The sequence below is a fragment of the Triturus cristatus genome, chromosome 6, assembly GCF_964204655.1.
Source record: "Triturus cristatus chromosome 6, aTriCri1.1, whole genome shotgun sequence".
NCBI lineage: Eukaryota > Metazoa > Chordata > Amphibia > Caudata > Salamandridae > Triturus > Triturus cristatus.
This window is the reverse complement of record NC_140589.1, coordinates 45,374,335-45,394,310: the sequence shown is the minus strand read 5'-3', so window position 1 is coordinate 45,394,310 and position 19,976 is coordinate 45,374,335. Positions and strand designations below refer to the sequence as shown.

Below are 19,976 nucleotides of genomic sequence, written 5' to 3'. Positions count from 1 at the left end.
GGCTGAAAGCAGGGCTCTAAAGCAGAGTTCATCATGTTAAAAGGCATTTTAAAACATGGATGTTGAATGGTAATCTATTATTGGCCCGGCTATGCAATGCTCCTACTGATTACACAGCCCCATGCCAATTGTATGTGTCTGTCTCAGAGCAACCCCCTTAGGCTGGGATTGTTTGTTCAAAGATATGATCGCTCTGCAGTCATAACCCAGTGCATGGCACATGCAACCCATTGAAAGGCACATTGATATGCTGAGGTTTGTTCACATTCCCGAGGTTTGGCTTACCACTGCTTTGAAGACTATGAGAAACAATAAATCGCCAAAGTCCTTTATCGTTTTAACAAGCCGTTTTGCATAAGCTCATTATTAGCTAGACCTCCCAATTGCACTGCAAGTGACAGTGGGGACCAGTCTTCTCCAGCCTGTTAAAGATGCTTTTCATTCCAGGCTACATAACACTTGAGACAACTTTACCCAGGGCTGCCATTTTGAGTGCAGTGTGATGCTGCTGAGACAAGTACTTGGTGGACCGCTGTTTCATTGGTTGAGTCTATGGCACGCGGCTCTATCTATTTATCATCCATCGGGGTCTCAGACTTTGCCTCTTGGCTGCTGCAGCTTGTTGAGTCCTCAGAGTTCTTCAGCACCGGCTGGAGGTTGCCATTCTCAGTAATGTCCATCAGCTCCTGCTCTACCTCTTGAGGGGTCTTCTTCTGGCAGCCCTGGCACGTGCTACTGGGGCTCTCACATAAACTGATGCAGAGGTTGATGATCAGTGCCAGCCACGCCATGCCAAAGAGGATCCAGAGAGCAACCACATTCCGGTACCAGGACGGATAGGCTATACTCGGGTTCATGCCTGTGAAAAACGACAAACACCGATGGTCATAGTCAGGTTTAACTGTGGATTAAAAGACATGGTCCAGGAATCCTAACTTTACTACTCCTGAATGCCTTTTGTGAATACCGAAAGTCGTAAAGTTAGGATTTTGTCTCAGTTTAGGTAACACGGAGGGCAAGAAAGAGCAGGAGACAGGGCCGCTTTGGAAAGCCACAGTAACAGTGAGGACAAGATTGAGCTAGGACGAGGATCTCACAACAGTTAGGATGCATGTTTTGTGCGCACTAATGTGTGAACACCAGCTAGCAGGTAGGCAGCCAAGACTAGCTTGCAAATGAGTCCTAAGGGATACCGTAGTGAAAAAACAAATACCCAAAACAGATTGTTTTCTTTATTCATTGCCTGTGTGCCATAAAGGATTGGATGTGCGATGACTGAGGGCACTTTTCAGATGTAAAATAGTCCTTCATATACTGCAATGGTACTAGTTACTGGGGAGAGAATTATACACCAAGTAGCCAATTACATGAGGTAGGAGATGCTTCTTTGGGGTGATCCAAGATGGGAAGTGGACTGACACAGATGGACCAATGGCTTAAGGGCTTACTCAAACTCTACTCTCTGTAAAGTGCTGAGTTGTCAAGCCAGGCGGAAACATGAGGTGCTGCAATGAATGGTGGAGATTCAAGTTGCTTTGGATAGGAAAGTTGCATGCAGAAGGAACCAGCCATCTTCTACTGAAATAGGAAATACGACAGAGCAGCGCGCTTACCAATCACATAGTCACCAAAGCCTATGGTGCTCAGAGTGATGAAGGCGAAGTAGACAGCTTCGTCGTATGTCCAGCCCTCCATGCTGCAGAACATCAAAGGGGGCAGCAGCAGGAAGAGCAGCAGGCCACTCAGGAGGGCGCAGGAGCTGGTCAGCGCCCTCGCCACCCTCTAGAAAACAAGCAAGAAAACATCCTGGTATTAACCACATAATCTGAACCGAACAGGGAGCAAGCCTGGTATCATAGTCTGAGGTGAGAAAGCAAATAACAAAACATACCAGGTGGGTTCTTTCTTCAATCTACGAGCACGGAAAAACATGTAGTGTAACAACATAGTACCCGCAGGAACACAGGCACTGTAATATACCAGTACCTACAGAAACACAGACAGAGCAACACCCCTGTACCCAAAGAAACACAGGCAGTGTAATGCTCCTGTATCCACAGAACCATAGGCAGTGTAATACTCCTGTACCCACAGGAACATAGTTACTGTATTATTCCTGTACCCACAGAAACATAGGCAGTGTAATACTCCTGTACCCACAGAAACACAGGCAGTGTAATACTCCTGTACCCACAGAAACACAGGCAGTGTAATACTCCTGTACCCACAGAAACATAGGCAGTGTAATACTCCTGTACCCACAGAAATACAGGCAGTGTAACACTCCTGTACCCACAGAAACATAGGCAGTGTAATACTCCTGGACCCACAGAAACATAGGCAGTGTAATACTCCTGAACCCACAGAAATATAGGCAGTGTAACACAGGCAGTGTAATACTCCTGTACCCACAGAAACATAGGCAGTGTAATACCCCAGTACTCACAGAAACACAAGCAGTGTATTACTCCTGTACCCACAGAAACATAGGCAGTGCAACACTTCAGTATCCACAGAAACACAGGTAGTGTAACACTCCAGTGCCCACAGAAACGCAGACAATGTAACCATCGACCACCCACAGAAATACAGGCAGTGTAACACTCCATGCCCACAGAAACACAGGCATCACAGTACGCACAGAAACACAGGTACTGTAACACCCTACTGCCCACAGAAACACAGGCAGTGTAACACACTAGTACCTACAGAAACACAGGCAGTGAAACACCCCAGTACCTACAGAAACACAGGCAGAGTAACACCCCCGGGCCCAGAGAAACACATGCAGTGTAACACCCCAGTACGTACAGAAACACAGGCAATGTAACACCCCAGTGCCCAGAGAAAGACAGGCAGTGTAACACCCCACTACCTACAGAAACACAGGCAGTGTAACACCCCAGTACCTACAGAAACACAGGCAGTGTAACACCCCAGTGCCTACAGAAACACGGACCGTGTAACACCAAAGTACCCAGTGAAATCCAGGCAGTGTAACACCCCAGTACCTACACAAACACAGGTTGTGTAATAGCCAACTACCTAGATAAACACAGGTAGGGTAAGTTGGCAATTAGCCATTAATATGCCTCATTTTCTCTTTCAAGAAATGTTTCAGAATCTCACAGCACAGATCATGCAGCTTTTCCATATCATGATGATGGTAATAATAATAACAAGAACAATAATAATACTCTTGTAAGTACATACAGGCACATGCATCAAAACTGAAAATTGCGATTCCTTATTTGTGAAACATAAGGAATCGCAAATAGCCATGCATCATAAAATCTGTGAATAATTAACGAATCTCTATAATTCGCAATCGCAATTTGCAATACCGCAATTTGCGATATCGCTAATAGCGAAGACGCACGGTTGATGCATATTATGACATCACAAGCAGGAAGTCTGTCAGCCCATGCCTCATTCAGTGCATAGTCATAGTGAGAGGAGGAAGCTGACTGCAGGAGCTGAACAGTAGTGAAAGAAAATCTTTGAACAACACCTGTCCCTTGTCCAAAATGGATGCAAGCACAGCAGAGGACAGTCAAGCAGCCAGGAAGCGCTAAATGACATTTTCTGAGAAAGAAATAGAGACACTAATTGAGGATGTGGTAATCAGCCATGACAAGCTGTTTGGCAAATTGTCACTGAAAGTACCAGAGCACGAAAAAAGGAAAATATGGATCCGGATCCCAAATAAAGTTAATGCTGTAGGGGTCATGCACCGTTCCATAGATGAAAAAAAAGCGATGGTACGACCTGCGCAGTCGTGCAAAAGAAAGGATTGCCGAGAGGCTAAAGGAAGCCAGGAACAGGAGGGGGAACACCAACACAGACTGGGAACACACCCATGGAGTACATGGCGGAGTCCACACTCCAGCCTGAAGCTGTCGTTAGGGTGACGCAGCTGGACACCTCTGGAGCGGCCAACACATCTCAAGGTAAGATGCATGCAAGTGACCATTGGTATATATCTGAAAATGATCACTTCACCTCAGTACAGCACAAGTGTCCATTATGCAAATCCAGTCCACATTTTCCAAACACCACAAAGTGCATTATGGGAGATGCAGGCAGGTCAGGCAGGCAGGTACTTTGGCAAACACAATTAGAAATAAAAAGACTCATAAATAGTGTAACAGAAACATATTTAATTGCAGGAAAATAATGATTAATGTGACATTACATCACAGACATAAATTAATGCTGATTTGCACTGTTTAACATCACAGATGCAGAACAAGGAGAGGCAGTGGACAGTGACTGCATGGATATACACAGGATACTACTGCTGTAGATGAGGTGGACACACCTGTGGTACCACAATAACCATCCCATGCTCCTACTACAAGCAGGCCAACAGTCCCACCACTGCAGACAGTGGAAACAGAGGATGGGGCACTTGTAAGACCAGAGACCAGCCAGGCTCAAGGAACACCCACGCTGACCCCCCGAGCACAGGTCCGGATTAGCACAGTTCGAAGCCGGCGGCGAAGAGCGAGGTCACAATTCACACGGCAGGAGGACCAACCTACTAATGTCTGGGGTGGTCTGGAGAGCCAGATGCTCTGGGTGCAGAGCCTGCAGGCAAAAAACACGCGGTTAGTGCAGGCACAAATTGGAAAGATGGCAGGTAACATCGCTGTCCTTACACTCCCATGCCCACAGAAACACAGGCATCACAGTACGCACAGAAACACAGGTACTGTAACACCCTACTGCCCACAGAAACACAGGCAGTGTAACACCCCAGTACCTACAGAATCACAGATTTTGTGCCCACAGAAACACAGGAACTGACCAGGGTGATGAAGGAGGGACATGTGTCACAGACGAGACACCTTCGCCAGTTGATGCAGCGCATGCACGTATATACTAATCTAATAATAGACTGGCCACCAACACTGCACTGCTGGCACATAGGTCTGTCCGAATGCAGATTGAGATGTCCCATTGGAGTGGGGATGTGGCCCAGGCACTGGGCCAGGTAACAAATGCAGTGGAACAAATGCATGCTGTCACAGTTGGGTCTAACAATGTGACGGTGTAACAGGGGAGTGAGGAGGCCTCAAGCCTCAGCAGTCTGTCAATGCCTGTCACCACTGCAAGTAGGCGCAACACTCGCAGCAGTACACCCTCCGTAGCCAACATGAGGGATGGAGATGAAGCAGCCGAAAGGCGTCTGGGTGTGCGTGGGAGGAAGAGATAGACTGGCATGTCCACAGACATTCAGACATGGTGAGGTAACCATTGACAAAGACAACAGTTGTGACTGACTTTCAAGTCATAGTATTATTTCCATTTTTCTTTTGTTCATTAATGCTATTCCTGTGCTACTGGGCACCTGATATGTGTGCTTCAACACTACAATCCATTTAATTTGAGATAAACAAACATTGATCGAAATAGCCCTGTATTGTCTCATCATTACTCACCTCAGAAATCATTTTGTGTAATTTCTGTGCGTCTCCTGCGCCCTTCTGCTGCGCTTGCCCCATGTGCTGCACGTCAGTGTGGCCCTTGCTGGTTGTCGTCCTCTGACTCGCTGTCCGACACCTCTATAGGAATGCCTCTCCTTGTGGCAATGTTGTGTAAAATGGCACATGCAGCCACAACCCTGCAGCATTGGTCGGTTTTGTACTGTAATGCTCCTCCTGTCTTGTGTAGGCATCTGAAGCGGCTCTTCAACGGCCCTAACATGCGCTCAATTATGTTCTGGGTGGAGATATGCGCAGCATTGTACCTCTGCTCATTGGGGGTTGCAGGATTTAGGGATGGCATAATGATGTAATTCTGCAAGGCGTATGCGCTGTCACCTACATGGAAGTAAGCAAAGGGTCAGTGGCGGTAATGCACTGGCATATGTGCAATGTCTGTGAGAATTAATAACACGTTTACCAAGCAGATGTACCTCTCCAAATTCACCCCTGCCACTCTGGCGGAATATATAGGAGTCATGGGCGCTTCCTGGGTATTGAGCCACAATGTCAGTTATTATGTGTTTTGGGTTGCATACTACCTGTATGTTTAGGGAATGAAAACATTTCCTATTCCTATATATGTATTCATTATCTGCAGGGGGACATATTGCTACATGGGTGCAATCAATGCAACCTATGACTTGTGGGAAGCGGGCTATCTGATAAAATTCCAGTTTGGTCTTGGTCAGGTCATGTGCGGTTGTGGGGAAGCTAATGTGCGAGTTGATCCAGGACATCATGGCATTAAGGAATGCTTTAAAGATACGTGAAAGTGCGCTTTGAGACACACCTCCAGCTACTGCTATGACCCCCTGGAAACTGCCTGACGCCAGTAGGTGCAGGCAACATAGGACCTGCACATGTGTGGGTATGGTATTGGTCCTACGTGTCACACGCTGCAAAATGGGATCCAATTCAGTTATTAAATCAATGATCATTGCAGCATTGAGCCTATACTCGTCGTATATCTCCTCCTCTGTTTGTCCTAGCAATGTAATGCGGGCTCTGAAGATGCGCTCCTGTATTCTTCTCCCTCTGTGTGCTTCAGCCTGGAGCCTCATCCTCCTCGCCATCAGGAAAAGCGCTGCCATTGTGAAATGTTCAGGGGCATTCTGGGTGTGTTTAAGTAAGTTTCTGTTGAATTTTAGCTGTATGTAATTTGCACTCATGATTACCACCTGGTTGTGATCCTTCTTATATGGCCCTTGCTAAATTGCGATTTTCAAGAAAAACTCGGTGAATTGGCCGTGCTGACCGCTGCCTCAGGCCTACACTGCGGTCCATTAGGTCACACATGTGGATCTGTGTTCTGGGTAAGATGTAGAGGAATCCACACCATTGGACATGCCTCATCGCAGGCGGCATCCCCTAAATGCACTGGTGCCACTAACTCTATGCGCAATGAGTCATGGGCACCATCTGGTTGACCCTGGTGGCGTCAGAGCCCATGGCCTGGTGGTTTTCTGCATCTTCTTCTGGTTGGACCGGACTTAGTGTCCGACATGTGTCTGTTCCATTCATCTCCAACATAGTGTCTGCATCAGCATGGGCCTGTACTCTGCATTCCTTGGGGAACACCTTCAACTGTCCATAGAGACACTCCACGACAAGGCCCCTTGTCATCCCGTGAACCTTCTCTGCACCCGTGACTCTGCCCCAGTGCACCGCAAGTCAGCGGCCCGTGGCAGCAAGCCCGTGCAGGACAATGTGCATCCTGGCCACTAACTCTGTGCAGCACAAATCATGGGGCCTTTATGGTTGTGTGGTTGTGTCCTTTATGATGTACACTGTTGTCCATTTCTGACTGCACCAGGCAGCCCTTGCCGGCTGGTGTGCACACACCCCACACACACCCAACACAGGTGTCACTCGGTAAGTGTGCCTGATAATAAATGTGGCAGTGCGCATGTGCCCGTAGCCATTCACACCATCTGAACAAGTGTGTCCGTGTGTTCATTGTGTCAGCTTGATGTGCACGGGCCCTGCAACATCACAGTGTGCCTTCTTCTGCGGACGTTGCCATGTCACCTCAGCGTTGGCAGTGACCCTGGACATGTAGCCCCGCACCTGCCCCCCTGCATGCACAGGCTGCGTGTGCTGGCTCGGCAGGGGGGCAGGGCATGGTCCGGACCTGGCCCGGTGCAGGAAGTGCGGTAAGTGTGTCTCTGTATTGGGGTGTTGTCGCCACCAGGGCCACAGTACATGATGTTGCAATGTGGCATGTACCAGGAGGGCGGGCCTGCAGGTACGGGGACATGTAGGAGCACTAGGACATTCGGGGTCTCGGCACATGCATGCCAGGTGTGATGTATATCAGTCTTGAGGATGCATGAGTCTGTTGCCTGGCCTCATTCGCAGCATGATCCCAGCCAGCCATGGGCTGGGCACCTGTATACGCCCTGTCCGGACCATTGGCCAACACCCAAGTGGGCGCACACCTTCGAAGGCCAGAGTCGCAGTATTGTTGGCATGGCGCTGGACATGCGCGGACAGGCATTAGAATGGTGTCCCATAGGAGTGCACGTGATGCAACCGTGCAGCGCACACAAGTGTGGGTGCCTGTGGCAGGGCAGAGCAGCTGTGTGGCAACGTGACACACAGTGAGTCTGCTCATGTGCATCGTGCTGCGCAAATCGTCCATGATTCCCGGGGTCGCAGATGTCCCATCACACCCACAACCGGCCTCTGTACGTCTCCTGTATGCATGCAGCTTGTGAAGTTACTGTAGCGATGAAAGGTCCTTTGTCTGTACTATCAGGTGGTAGCACATCTGCAGCTCCGAGCAGGAACTTGCATGTGCCCAGCACCCCCTGACAGGTATGATAGCATTTGCTTGCGACTCCCACACTACGCACTGCCCGGTGTTAGAATTGGGAATCTCTGGTTGACACAGGTAGGGACTTGTGTCAAGCAGGGATCCTCTCTTCCAGTCAGGGTAAGGGGTTACACTCCAACAATTACCCCTGCTCACCCTCTAGGTAGCTTGGCGCGAGCAGACAAGGCTTATCTCAGGGCGCAATGGTTAAGCATTTGGGACTACACACAGTAATTCAATGATACCCACACAAATGGACTTCACACTGGTTTTATCAAAAATAATTACTTTATATAGAGGCAGACTTAGCACAAGACCCAATAACGTTAAACGGGCCCACAATACTCTTAGCAATAAGCAGTTCTTGATTTTGAGCGTATTTCAATAGTTCTGTGCACTTCGTGTACGTCGTACGGTTCGTACGGGGCTGGAGGGAGGCTTATGAGCGGGGCTCACAAGCGTTGCGGATGCTCCGGGTGATGCGTACTCCTGCGATGCTTACGGAAGGGCTCACAGACGCCCCGATGCTCCAGTGCGAAGTGCACTCCTGTGGTGCTCACGAGCAGGGCTCACACACGCTACAGGTGCTCCGGTGCAGAGCGTACACCCTATGGTGCGAAGAGGACACAGTAACTTTATCTTTAGAAGTTCGTCACGGACGATGCGTTGAATCCCAGCGTGTTGTACGGTGCAATGTCCTCCTCTTGTGGTGCGAGCTACAGCTCGTAGGGGGGCCTCAGTCACGATGCTCAAGGAAATGGTGCGGAAGTACGGTGCGCTGGCTCTTCGTTGCGGCGTACGAGCCGTACCTTGAAAGTGGCGCCTTTTCTCTCAGCGCGGTGCGAAGCAGGCAATACGCTCCGGTGGGGAGCCACGTACCAACCACTCTACGTGCCGCAACCGGCCCACAACAGGGGTAGGGGGGCACGCTGAGCAGTACGATGCGGAGAGGGGGCAACAAAGGGCGTCACAAAGTCCTTCCTTCACGTTGCGAGCTACGGCTCGTAAAGGGCCTTAGTCGCGTTGTTTGGGCCGGACAGCGGGGCACAGGCTTGCCAGTGTACGTGCCGATTTGGGAGGCGCACGCTTCTCTCACCGTCAGCTTCACGGTGAGAACAATGGCTCTCAGGGGGGGTGAAGTCCACTGGTCCTGGGACTTCGTTCAGGGGGCAAGCTCAAGCACAAGCCCTTGGAGATCTTAAACAGCAGAAGTGGAAATAAAGTTTGTCAGCAATCTTTCTCCTCTCCTTCAGCAGCAAGGCAACCACTGCAGGCCAATCCCCCAGGTCAGGGACAGTACTCCTCCTACAGCTTTCCCGGTTCCTTCCCCTCAGGCAGAGGTTCGTCTTGTTGCAGGATCTGATTTCTTAGGAGCAGGGCTCCTATACTTATACGACATTTCTTTTGTTCTTGCAGGCCAGGGGGGCCCTTGCCTAGTTCGGTCCGGTTGCTGAGCACTTTGTTGAAATGATGCAGGCTTCTTCTTTCAGTGTGCAGGGCAGAGACATCAGACGCTCCACAGGGGGTGGAGCCAGCATTGTGGTGGCAGAGCACAGCCCTATTCAAAGTCCAGGTGCACTCATCCCACCCATCCTGGTGTAATCTTCCTATTCACCACCTGGCTGCCCAGACTGTCTCTTGGAATTCCCCAGCCCTGTCACTCACACAAACCAGACAGTAGATACACATCAGCGCAGAGGCGGGCTGAAATGGTTAGGCAAGCAAAGGCCATCTTTCTAAAAGTGGTGTTTGCAAACACAGAACATTAAAATAAACCTTGTTAACAGATGTATTTTATGATTCTGAGTTCAGGCATACTAAACTCGATTTTCTACCATGTTCCCTGGGTCTGTTAGTATCATAGGATGTAACAATTCCAACAGTCCATTCTGGCCTATGAGAACAGGTAGCCTTACAATAGTGAAAAACGAAAATGGCTGTAATTCACTGTTAGGACATGCCACACACATCAGGGCTTGTCCTATCTTATGCTTACAATGCACCCTGCCCTTGGGCCTACCATAGGGGTGACTAATATGAAGTTAAGGGAAGGTTTAGGGACTGGCAAGTGGGTGCACTTGCCCAGTCAGCATGGCAGTACCAGACTGCATGCAGGTTCTGCAGTGGCAAACCTTAGACACATTTTACCAGGCCGCTTCTGTGGGTGGCACAACCAGTGCTGCAAGCCCACCAGCAGCATTCGTATTTACAAGCCCTGGGCACTCCTGGTGCACTTTACTGGGGTCTGACAGTAAACCAAATAAGCCAATCATGGAATCCAACCAACATATACATTGTATATAGGGAGCACTTGCACTGTGGCACTGGTTGGCAGTGGCACAGTGCTCTGAGCAGCTAACACCAGCAAAACACATGAGGCACAGCGATAAAAAGTGGAAGGGAGACTCACGCCAAAGTGCCAGGTCTAACACGTGTCCCCTCCAGCTGAAATGTGGGGAGAACTATCCTACCCCAGGGAGTTCCTCATCACTAAGGCGGAAAAATCTGGACAGACCGTCAGCATTGGCGTGATCTGTACCAGGGCGATGTTCCACCGTGAAATCCATACCCTGTAGGGAAATGGACCACCTCAACAGCTTTGGATTCTCACTCCTCATATGCATCAACCATCTGAGGGGCCTGTGGTCTGTCTGAACCCGGAAGTGAGACCGAAACAGGTATGGTCTTAGCTTCTTCAGTGCCCAGACCACAGCAAATGCCTCACGCTCAATAGCACTCCATCTCTGTTCCCGTGGAAGTAACCTCCTGCTAAGGAAGACTACAGGTTGATCTAGGCCCTCTTCATTAATCTGTGAAAGAACAGCCCCCACACCATGCTCTGAAGCGTCTGTCTGAATGATAAACTCTTTGGAGAAGTTGGGAGCCAAGAGCACGGGCGCTGTGCACATAGCAGCTTTTAGGGCCTCAAAAGCTTTCTGACAGGTGTCAGTCCAAATCACTTTCCTGGGCTGCTTCCTAGAAGTCAGCGCTGTCAAGGGGGCAACAATGTTGCCATACCCCTTGACAAACCTCCTGTAGTACCCAGTGAGACCTAGGAAGGCTCTCACCTCTGTCTGGGTTTTGGGCGACTCCCAATTCAGGATGGTTTCTATCTTGGGTTGAAGGGGTGCCACCTGGCCGCTCCCAACCTGGTGCCCCAAGTACACCACGGAACCCTTCCCGATCTGGCACTTACTCACCTTGATCGTGAGGCCTGCCCTCCGCAGCGCCATCAACACTTCCCAGAGGTGGCGCAGGTGTTCTTCCCAAGTGGAGCTGAACACTGCGATGTCATCCAGGTAGGCGGCACTGAACGAATCTAGCCCAGCCAACACCTGGTTGACCAACCTCTGGAAGGTGGCAGGGGCATTTTTCATCCCAAGGGGCATAACCCAGAACTGGTAGTGCCCATCTGGGGTGGAAAATGCTGACCTCTCTTTGGCCCCATCGGTCAAGGCGATCTGCCAGTACCAAGACGTTAAATCAAACGCGCTGAGGTAGTTGGCAGCCCCTAGCCGATCTATGAGCTCATCAGCTCTGGGGATGGGGTGTGCATCAGTCCTGGTGACTGAATTGAGTCCTCTGTAGTCTGAAGAACCGGGATATAAACCCAGCGGCGCAGGGGACACGCCCGAAGTCTTCGGGTTCACCTGTCTTAGAGTACAGAGACACGGGATTCTTCTGTTGACATCAAAGATCAAATTTATTAGCTGCAGCCAGTAACAGAGATCCTAGAAGTACAACACGGTGTATGTTCTCAGGAGACTGCTCAACCTAATAGAGTGGAGCATCGTCTTTTATGCCAAAAAGCAAGTTCCTGGCTAGCATCAATTACTCACAAATTTGACCAATCAGAGGATGATATTTACAGAGGCATCACATAACGACAAACCCACTTTCAGTTATCCAACCCATCACCAATGACAAGGTAAAAATCCAGCATTCTTGCTCGAACAGGCCGGACAGGCCCATCATAAAAGTCCTCAACCCAAATCAATAATTAGGCCATAGGGCCATAAAGGGAAGGCAGAAACAGATGAGAAGCAAGATAGAGGGGTGTGTGCGTGTGCCATAGAATCAATAATGTCCTGCTCTTTGATCTCTATCTGACCAGCTGCTTAACAAGGTACTGGCTCAACAAGTTTAGCCTCGGGCAACAGGGTCAGATGACTCACGTCAAACAGGAGTCAAAACGAACTCAAGCTAAGGTGTAAGCATCCCTAGATGCTCGCTTGGCCACAGTCATCCTGTAGTCATTAGCCTATGTGAGGGCAACCACAAAATGGTGGTTATGCACAAAATGGAACCCAAGGCTGCAGACTAGATCGTCAAATACACAGTGAATCCATCGGTGTAGCATGACGAAAACGCTTACGCATACCGCACTTGTCAGTCGCGGTTCGCTGATACCAAAACCATCACGATACGACAACCTTTATTGAATGGGTTCAGAATTCACGGAACCACAAGTCCACACAGAACCGGAGTTTGGGTGTGGCTCCCGGCCCTGCAGCCTTTGGGACCAAGACCACTGGGCTGGCCAAAGGACTGCTGGAGGACTCAATTACCCCGAGTGCAAACATCTTGGAGACCTCCTCCTTGATGCATGCCCTCACCATGTCAGTCACCCTGTAGGCCTTGTGCCTCACAGGTGTACTATCCCCAGTGTCCACATCATGGACACCGGGAACCAGGGAAAACAGATCAGAAAATTGTCCCAGCAGCTGGCGACAATCATTCTGTTGCTCAGGGGTCAGGGCGGAAGAGAGGATGAGACCATCCACTGACCCCTCTTGCTCCTGGGCTGACAGGAGGTCAGGAAGAGGCTCGGTCTCCTCTTCCACCCCAGCATCTGTTGCCAAGAGCATGCCCACTGGGGACCTCTCCAAGTGGGGCTTCAGGCGGTTGACATGTAGGACCCTCAAGGGGTTCTTGGGAGACAGCAAGTCCACCAAATAGGCAACAGGAATCTTGCGCTCCACAACCTCAAAGGGACCGGTCCACTTCTCCTGGAGCGCACAAGCCTCCACGGGGGCCAAGACCCACACCTTCTGTCCAGGCTGAAGCTCTACCAGAGTGGCATTCTGGTCGTACCACCGCTTCATCTCCTCCTTGGCTGGCTTCCAGATTTGCCTCAGCAAGTTGCCTGAATCGCCTAGTCTGATTCCTGAAGGCCAGCATGTAGCTATATACATTCTGGGGAGGTTTCCTGGGAGATTGCTCCCAGCCTTCCTTGACCAGACTTAGAGGTCCTCTCACTGGGTGGCCATACAGGAGCTCAAAGGGGCGGAACCCTAGAGACTTCTGTGGCACCTCGCGGTAAGCAAAGAGAAGGCATGGTAAGAGGACGTCCCACTTACGCCTCATGGGTTCTTCCAGACCCATTATCATGCCTTTCAGGGTACGGTTGAATCTCTCAACCAACCCATTTCCTTGGGGGTGGTAAGGTGTGGTGAACTTGTAGGTTACACCATACTCTTGCCAAAAGGATTTCATATAATTGGATATGAAATTGGTATCTCGGTCAGACACCACCTCTAGAGGGAATCCCACTCTGGAGAAAATTCCCATCAGTGCACGTCCCACCACGGGGGCCGTCACTGTCCTCAGAGGGATGGCTTCCGGGTACCGGGTGGCATGGTCCACCAGGACCAGGATAAACCTGTTTCCCATGGCTGTCCTGGGGTCCAGTGGCCCCACAATGTCAATCCCCACTCGCTGGAATGGGGTACCGACCACAGGGAATGGCTGGAGAGGAGCCTTCTGCTTCCTCCCACTCTTTCCACTTGCCTGGCAAGTCTGACAGGTCCTGCAGTGAGTGTCTGAACTCCTGCGCATTTGAGGCCAATAAAAGTGGGTGACAAGTCTTTCAAAGGTCTTGTCCTGCCCCAAATGTCCTGCCAATGGCACATCATGAGCCAACCCCAGTAGGAAGGCTCTGAAGTCCTGGGGTACCACCAGCGCATGGGCTGACTCAGGCTCAGCAACCTTAGGCTCTGTATACAGGAGGTCGTTCTCCCAGTAAATTAAATGTGACCCAGACTGATCACCTCTGGCCTGGTCTGCAGCCTGCTGCCGCATACCCACGAGAGAAGGGCATTCTTTCTGCGCCTTACAAAAGTCCTCCCTGGAGGGGCCTCCTTCTTGCTGCCAATGGGTCAGCTCAGGCAGGTCCCCCAGTTAAGCTATCTGTTCTCCTGTCGGTTCCAGGGCATCCCCCTCAAGGTCTGCTTCCTCCTGGACCGTGGGAACTTCAGGGGCCGGTTTCCCGCGCCCCCTGCCTCCTCTCTCTAAGGCCGGTCCCTGGGCCTCCCTCTCAGGCTCCAGGACCTCTTGAGCACCTCTACTTGCTGCCATGGACCGTGTGGTGACACACGCCCAATCCGGCATACCCAACATCTCCAGGTGAGCACTCCGCTCCACCTTAGCCCAAGGTGAGCTCTCCAAATCGTTCCCCAACAGACAGTCTACAGGCATGGCGGGCCTCACAGCTACCTGAAGAGTACCAGAGACCCCCCCACCCACTCAAAGGGAACCTGAGCCACCTTGCAGTGACTCTCTGTGTTGTCAGCGGCAACAACTGGATAGAATGCTCCTGGGACCACCTGCTCTTGAGACACCAGGTGACACTTGACAGCTGTCACACTGGCTCCTGTGTCTCTTAGAGCTTCCACCCTACGGCCATTGATGGTCACCCACTGCCTGTATTTCTTAGTGTTATCAGGCAGCTGGGTTTGGGGGACCATCTCACAGTCTCCTAATGAGACAAGGAACATCTCTGCGGGACCCCACCCACCTTGGACGGTTATCTCCTCCCCAAGGCTACACTAGCCATCTGCCGGGGTGGAGCACCAGTGGGTGCTGGTTTACCATACAAAGGACACTTTAAATCAGAGGCATAATGCCCCATGTTACCACACTTGTAACATTTTATGGGCCCCTTCTGAACAGGTGGACCTGTCGGGCCCCGGTCGGTTTCTGGGGTGGGGGAGGCTGAGAACCTTTCCCTTGGTTCCCTTGGGGATTACTTTGGGGCCTTCCTGGGAACTCCCTCTGGTTACCCCTGTCCCCCCCACTCTTCTGCTGGGGACCCTGCCCACCTTTGGCGGAATCTCCCATTGGACCCTTGGGGACCCTGGTACTGACCCAGCGGTCCGCCTCCTCAGCAAGCTTCCTAGGGTTAGTCAGCCTACTATCAATCAGGTGCTGGCGTAGCTCAGGAAAACAATTACTAGACAAGTGCTCCCATGCCATTAAATCAAGAAGCCCTTGAAAATCATCAACCTTGCTACCCTTCACCCAACCATCCAGTGCTCTGCAAAAAAAAGTTACATACTCAACATACGTATTGTTTGGAATCTTTGGGCAACCCCTGAACCTTTGCCTATACAACTCAGGGGTCAACCTATACCTAGTCATTAAAGCTGCCTCCATATGGGGATAAGACTTATAATCATCTGAAGGCAAGTCTAGCAGTGTGTCCCGCACCTCACTAAGGAACCGTCCCCACAACCCCGCTTCCCAATCCTTCTCAGGGACCCGGTGGGAAGACATGGCTACCTCATAGGCTTTGAACCACTGCCCTATGTCATCATTTCAAAACAAATTCTTTTACTACATCTTTTGGTATGTACACCCTTGATTCTACCTGCACTGACGGTGTGCTGCCACCAGAGGGAGTGGACTCTAAACCCTTAGCCTTTAGATCCAATTCCCTCAACTTCATGTCATGCTCCATTTGGAATTTTCTCTCTTCCAGAGCCAGCTTTTTGCTTTCCAGCTCCAGTTGCCCATTCAATTTAAGTTTTGCCATCTCCAATTCATGCATCCTGGTTTCTTTCCTGTCTGCCAACTCTTCTGGCGACAGGCCTCTGCCAAAGCTGCGGACGCTTTCTGCTGGTTCCACTACTACCACATCCTCAGGCGACCTTGACTCAATCCAGGCCCTCAGCGCCTTGAGTAGATCTGCCTTGACCTTGCATCCAGCATGGGGAACTTTGAACTTTTTGCAGAAGCCCTTCAGCTGGGCCTTGGTGTAGCTCTCTAGTCTCTCCTCTTCCCATTCCACTTCTTCACTTTCAGAGACTACAGATGCCGTTTTCTCAATAATGACTGAACCAGGCATGATTCTTCACAAATGGATATTCCTTGGCAAAAAATCCAAAAAGTATGTGGCTGCGTTATGGGTCTGAACTCACTAAGTGGTGTTCACAAAATCACTGTACATGAATCACAAATGCTAATCCAGAATCCCACCGCTGACCACCAATGTTAGAATTGGGAATCTCTGGTTGACCCAGGTAGGGACTTGTGTCAAGCAGGGATCCTCTCTTCCAGTCAGGGTAAGGGGTTACACTCCAACAATAACCCCTGCTCACCCTCTAGGTAGCTTGGCGTGAGCAGACAAGGTTTATCTCAGGGTGCAATGGTTAAGCATTTGGGACCACACACAGTAATTCAATGATACCCCCACAAATGGACTTCACACTGGTTTTATCAAAAATAATTACTTTATATAGAGGCAGACTTAGCACAAGACCCAATAACGATAAACGGGCCCACAATACTCTTAGCAATAAGCAGTTCTTGATTTTAAGCGTATTTCAATAGTTCTGTGCGCTTCGTGTACGTCGTAAGGTTCGTACGGGGCTGGAGCGAGGCTTATGAGCGGGGCTCACAAGCGTTGCGGATGCTCCGGGTGATGCGTACTCCTGCGATGCTTACAGAAGGGCTCACAGACGCCCCGACGCTCCGATGCGAAGCGCACGCCTGCGGTGCTCACGAGCAGGGCTCACACACGCTACAGGTGCTCCGGAGCAGAGCGTACACCCTACGGTGCGAAGCGGACACAGTACCTTTATCTTTAGAAGTTCGTCACGGACGATGCGTTGAATCCCAGCGCATTGTACGGTGCGATGTCCTCCTCTTGCGGTGCGAGCTACGGCTCGTAGGGGGGCCTCAGTCACGATGCTCAAGGGAACGGTGCGGAAGTACGGTGCGCTGGCTCTTCGATGCGGCGTACGAGCCGTACCTTGAAAGTGGCGCCTTTTCTCTCAGCGCTGTGCGAAGCAGGCAGTACGCTCCGGTGGGGAGCCACGTACCAACCAATCTACGTGCCGCAACCTGCCCACAACAGGGGTAGGGGGGCACGCTGAGCAGTACGATGCGGAGAGGGGGCAACAAAGGGCGTCACAAAGTCCTTCCTTCACGTTGCGAGCTACGGCTCGTAGGGGCCTTAGTCGCGTTGTTTGGGCCGGACAGCGGGGCACAGGCTTGCCAGTGTACGCGCCGATTAGGGAGGTGCACACTTCTCTCGGCGTCAGCTTCACGGTGAGAACGGCGGCTCTCAAGGGGGGTGAAGTCCACTGGTCCTGGGACTTCGTTCAGGGGGTAAGCTCAAGCACAAGCCCTTGGAGATCTTAAACAGCACAAGTGGAAATAAAGTTTGTCAGCAATCTTTCTCCTCTCCTTCAGCAGCAAGGCAACCACTGCAGGCCAATCCCCCAGGTCAGGGACAGTACTCCTCCTACAGCTTTCCCGGTTCCTTCCCCTCAGGCAGAGGTTCGTCTTGTAGCAGGATTTCTTAGGAGCAAGGCTCCTAAACTTATACTACATTTCTTTTGTACTTGCAGGCCAGGGGGTCCTTACCTAGTTCGGTCCGGTTTCTGAGCACTTTGTTGACATGATGCAGGCTTCTTCTTTCAGTGTGCAGGGCAGAGACATCAGACGCTCCACAGGGGGTGGAGCCAGCATTGTGGTGGCAGAGCACAACCCTATTCAAAGTCCAGGTGCACTCCTCCCACCCATCCTGGTGTAATCTTCCTATTCACCACCTGGCTGCCCAGACTGTCTCTTGGAACTCCCCAGCCCTGTCACTCACACAAACCAGACAGCAGATACACATCAGCGCAGAGGCAGGCTAAAATGGTTAGGCAAGCAAAGGCCATCTTTCTAAAAGTGGTGTTTGCAAACACAGAACATTAAAATAAACTTTGTTAACAGATGTATTTTATTATTCAGAGTTCAGCATACTAAACTCGATTTTCTACCATGTTCCCTGGGTCTGTTAGGATCATAGGATGTAACAATTCCAACAGCCCATTCTGGCCTATGAGAACAGGTAGCCTTACTGTTGGACTTGGCCCTTCTGGCAGGTTCACTCCTGAACTTTTTTTGCTTTTTACTGGTGACTTGGTGTGGTGATTTTTTGGTTTCTACGCACTTTCCCTGTGTCCCAGGGTAAAGTGCGTGCGCGCTCTGAGTGCATGTGGTGAGATAGGCCTGCCCTCCCATAGGAATGCATGGGGAATGTATGTGTCCCTAGTAGTTCCTGATGCGTGGGGTGTGCAGGCCCGAGTTTGGTATGTGCGGACTCGTGGGAGTGAATGCTGCGCGATGATGTGTGCGGCGTGCATGTACCTAGTGTGGAAGTGCCACTTCTAGAAGTGGGCACTTCTGTGTGCAGTGTGTCTGTCGCGTGATTGGCTGGTCATATCATGTGACGGGCTAGGGATTCCCCAGAGTCAGGATGAGTCACCCAGTGGTGAATGGGGAGATCAGCAGCTAGATGGGTGGGAGGAGTACACCTGGGTCCTGAATAGGGCAGGGTTTTCCACACACAATGCTGGCCCCGCCCCCTGTGGTGCGACTGACGACCCTAGCCCTGCCAGTGAATAGAGTGAGGGGCTGAGCACATCAAGGGTTCTCCCCAACCAGCTGCGACTGGTTTTCCCCCTCACCCTGAACCAAGAACAAAGACTTTTACTGTATAAAAAGGGGCTGTGTCCCCTTACAAGTTGTTCTCTGCCAGGATCTTACCTGAGGGGGGCTGCTGCTGCTGCCGCTGGACCAGAGGACCGCCACTTGGACTACCTCCCTGCCTGGAGGCCCAGTGAGCTGGCTCTGGGTCCAGCCTTGCCCCCCACCCCTGCCCTGCTGCATGCAGGGGAGAACTTTGCTGGACTTGGTGTCTGTGGGCATCCCTAAGCGCCTGGAAGCGCTTTTACTTTCCTTAGCGCTAGGAGCGCTTTATTTCTGAAAGCCGGTGCCCACCCGGCGTTTGCCCCATCTTCGCTGATCTTAGAGTCCCCTGGCAGGTGCCCTCCCTGCCAGGGACATTGCCGTGGTCGTTGGCGGGTGCCCACCCCGCTTATTGGTCTTAATTTCACGGCGGGTGCCCACCCCACCGTGTATTTCGTAGCGCGAGGGAGCCTACCCCTTTTATTTCCGAAACCACCGCCGCGGCCGGGCTTCAGCCGGAAGTCAGGCAGCCCTTGCAGGACGTGGGCGGGACTTGACCCGGAAGCCAACGGGAGCCCACCCCGTGCCCCGATGCAGCCCGGAGAAGTGAGCCGGCGGTGGAGTCCAGGCGGGAGCCCACCCCGCACTGGACTGCAACCAACGGAGGCGAGGCCTCCTGGACGAAGCTGAGTCCGGCCGGGCTGACGCAGCGCGACCCAGGAGAGAGACGGAAGTGCTAGGTCTGCCCCCAGCCCCCGCCGCGAGGGAAGCGCTCGCCGGAGGGCCAAGAGCAGACCTTACCGCCGGTGAGTGAAGAGGGCAGGCCGGGGTAGTGGGTGTTACCCGCATTGTTGCTCCAAGCGCCAGTGCGCTCTAACGGGACTCCGCGTGGTTCCCGCCTCTGCCCCCCTGTCCCCCACAGCGGCGCCGCA

The 19,976-nt window shown here is 51.5% G+C and overlaps 1 protein-coding gene across 1 annotated transcript in view; it reads right to left on the bottom strand.

Annotated features, from left to right (window-relative positions):
• Positions 1-314: 314 nt before the first annotated feature.
• Positions 315-19,976, bottom strand: part of KCNK17 (potassium two pore domain channel subfamily K member 17) — a 228,545-nt gene continuing 208,883 nt past the window's right edge. Inside the window, exons 4-5 of the mRNA XM_085610236.1 lie at positions 1,614-1,782; positions 315-859 (exon numbers count right to left, since the gene is read on the bottom strand). Of these exons, the coding sequence (XP_085466362.1) occupies positions 570-859; positions 1,614-1,782 (459 nt within the window). The 3' untranslated portion in view covers positions 315-569. The remainder of the gene's footprint in view (positions 860-1,613; positions 1,783-19,976) is intronic.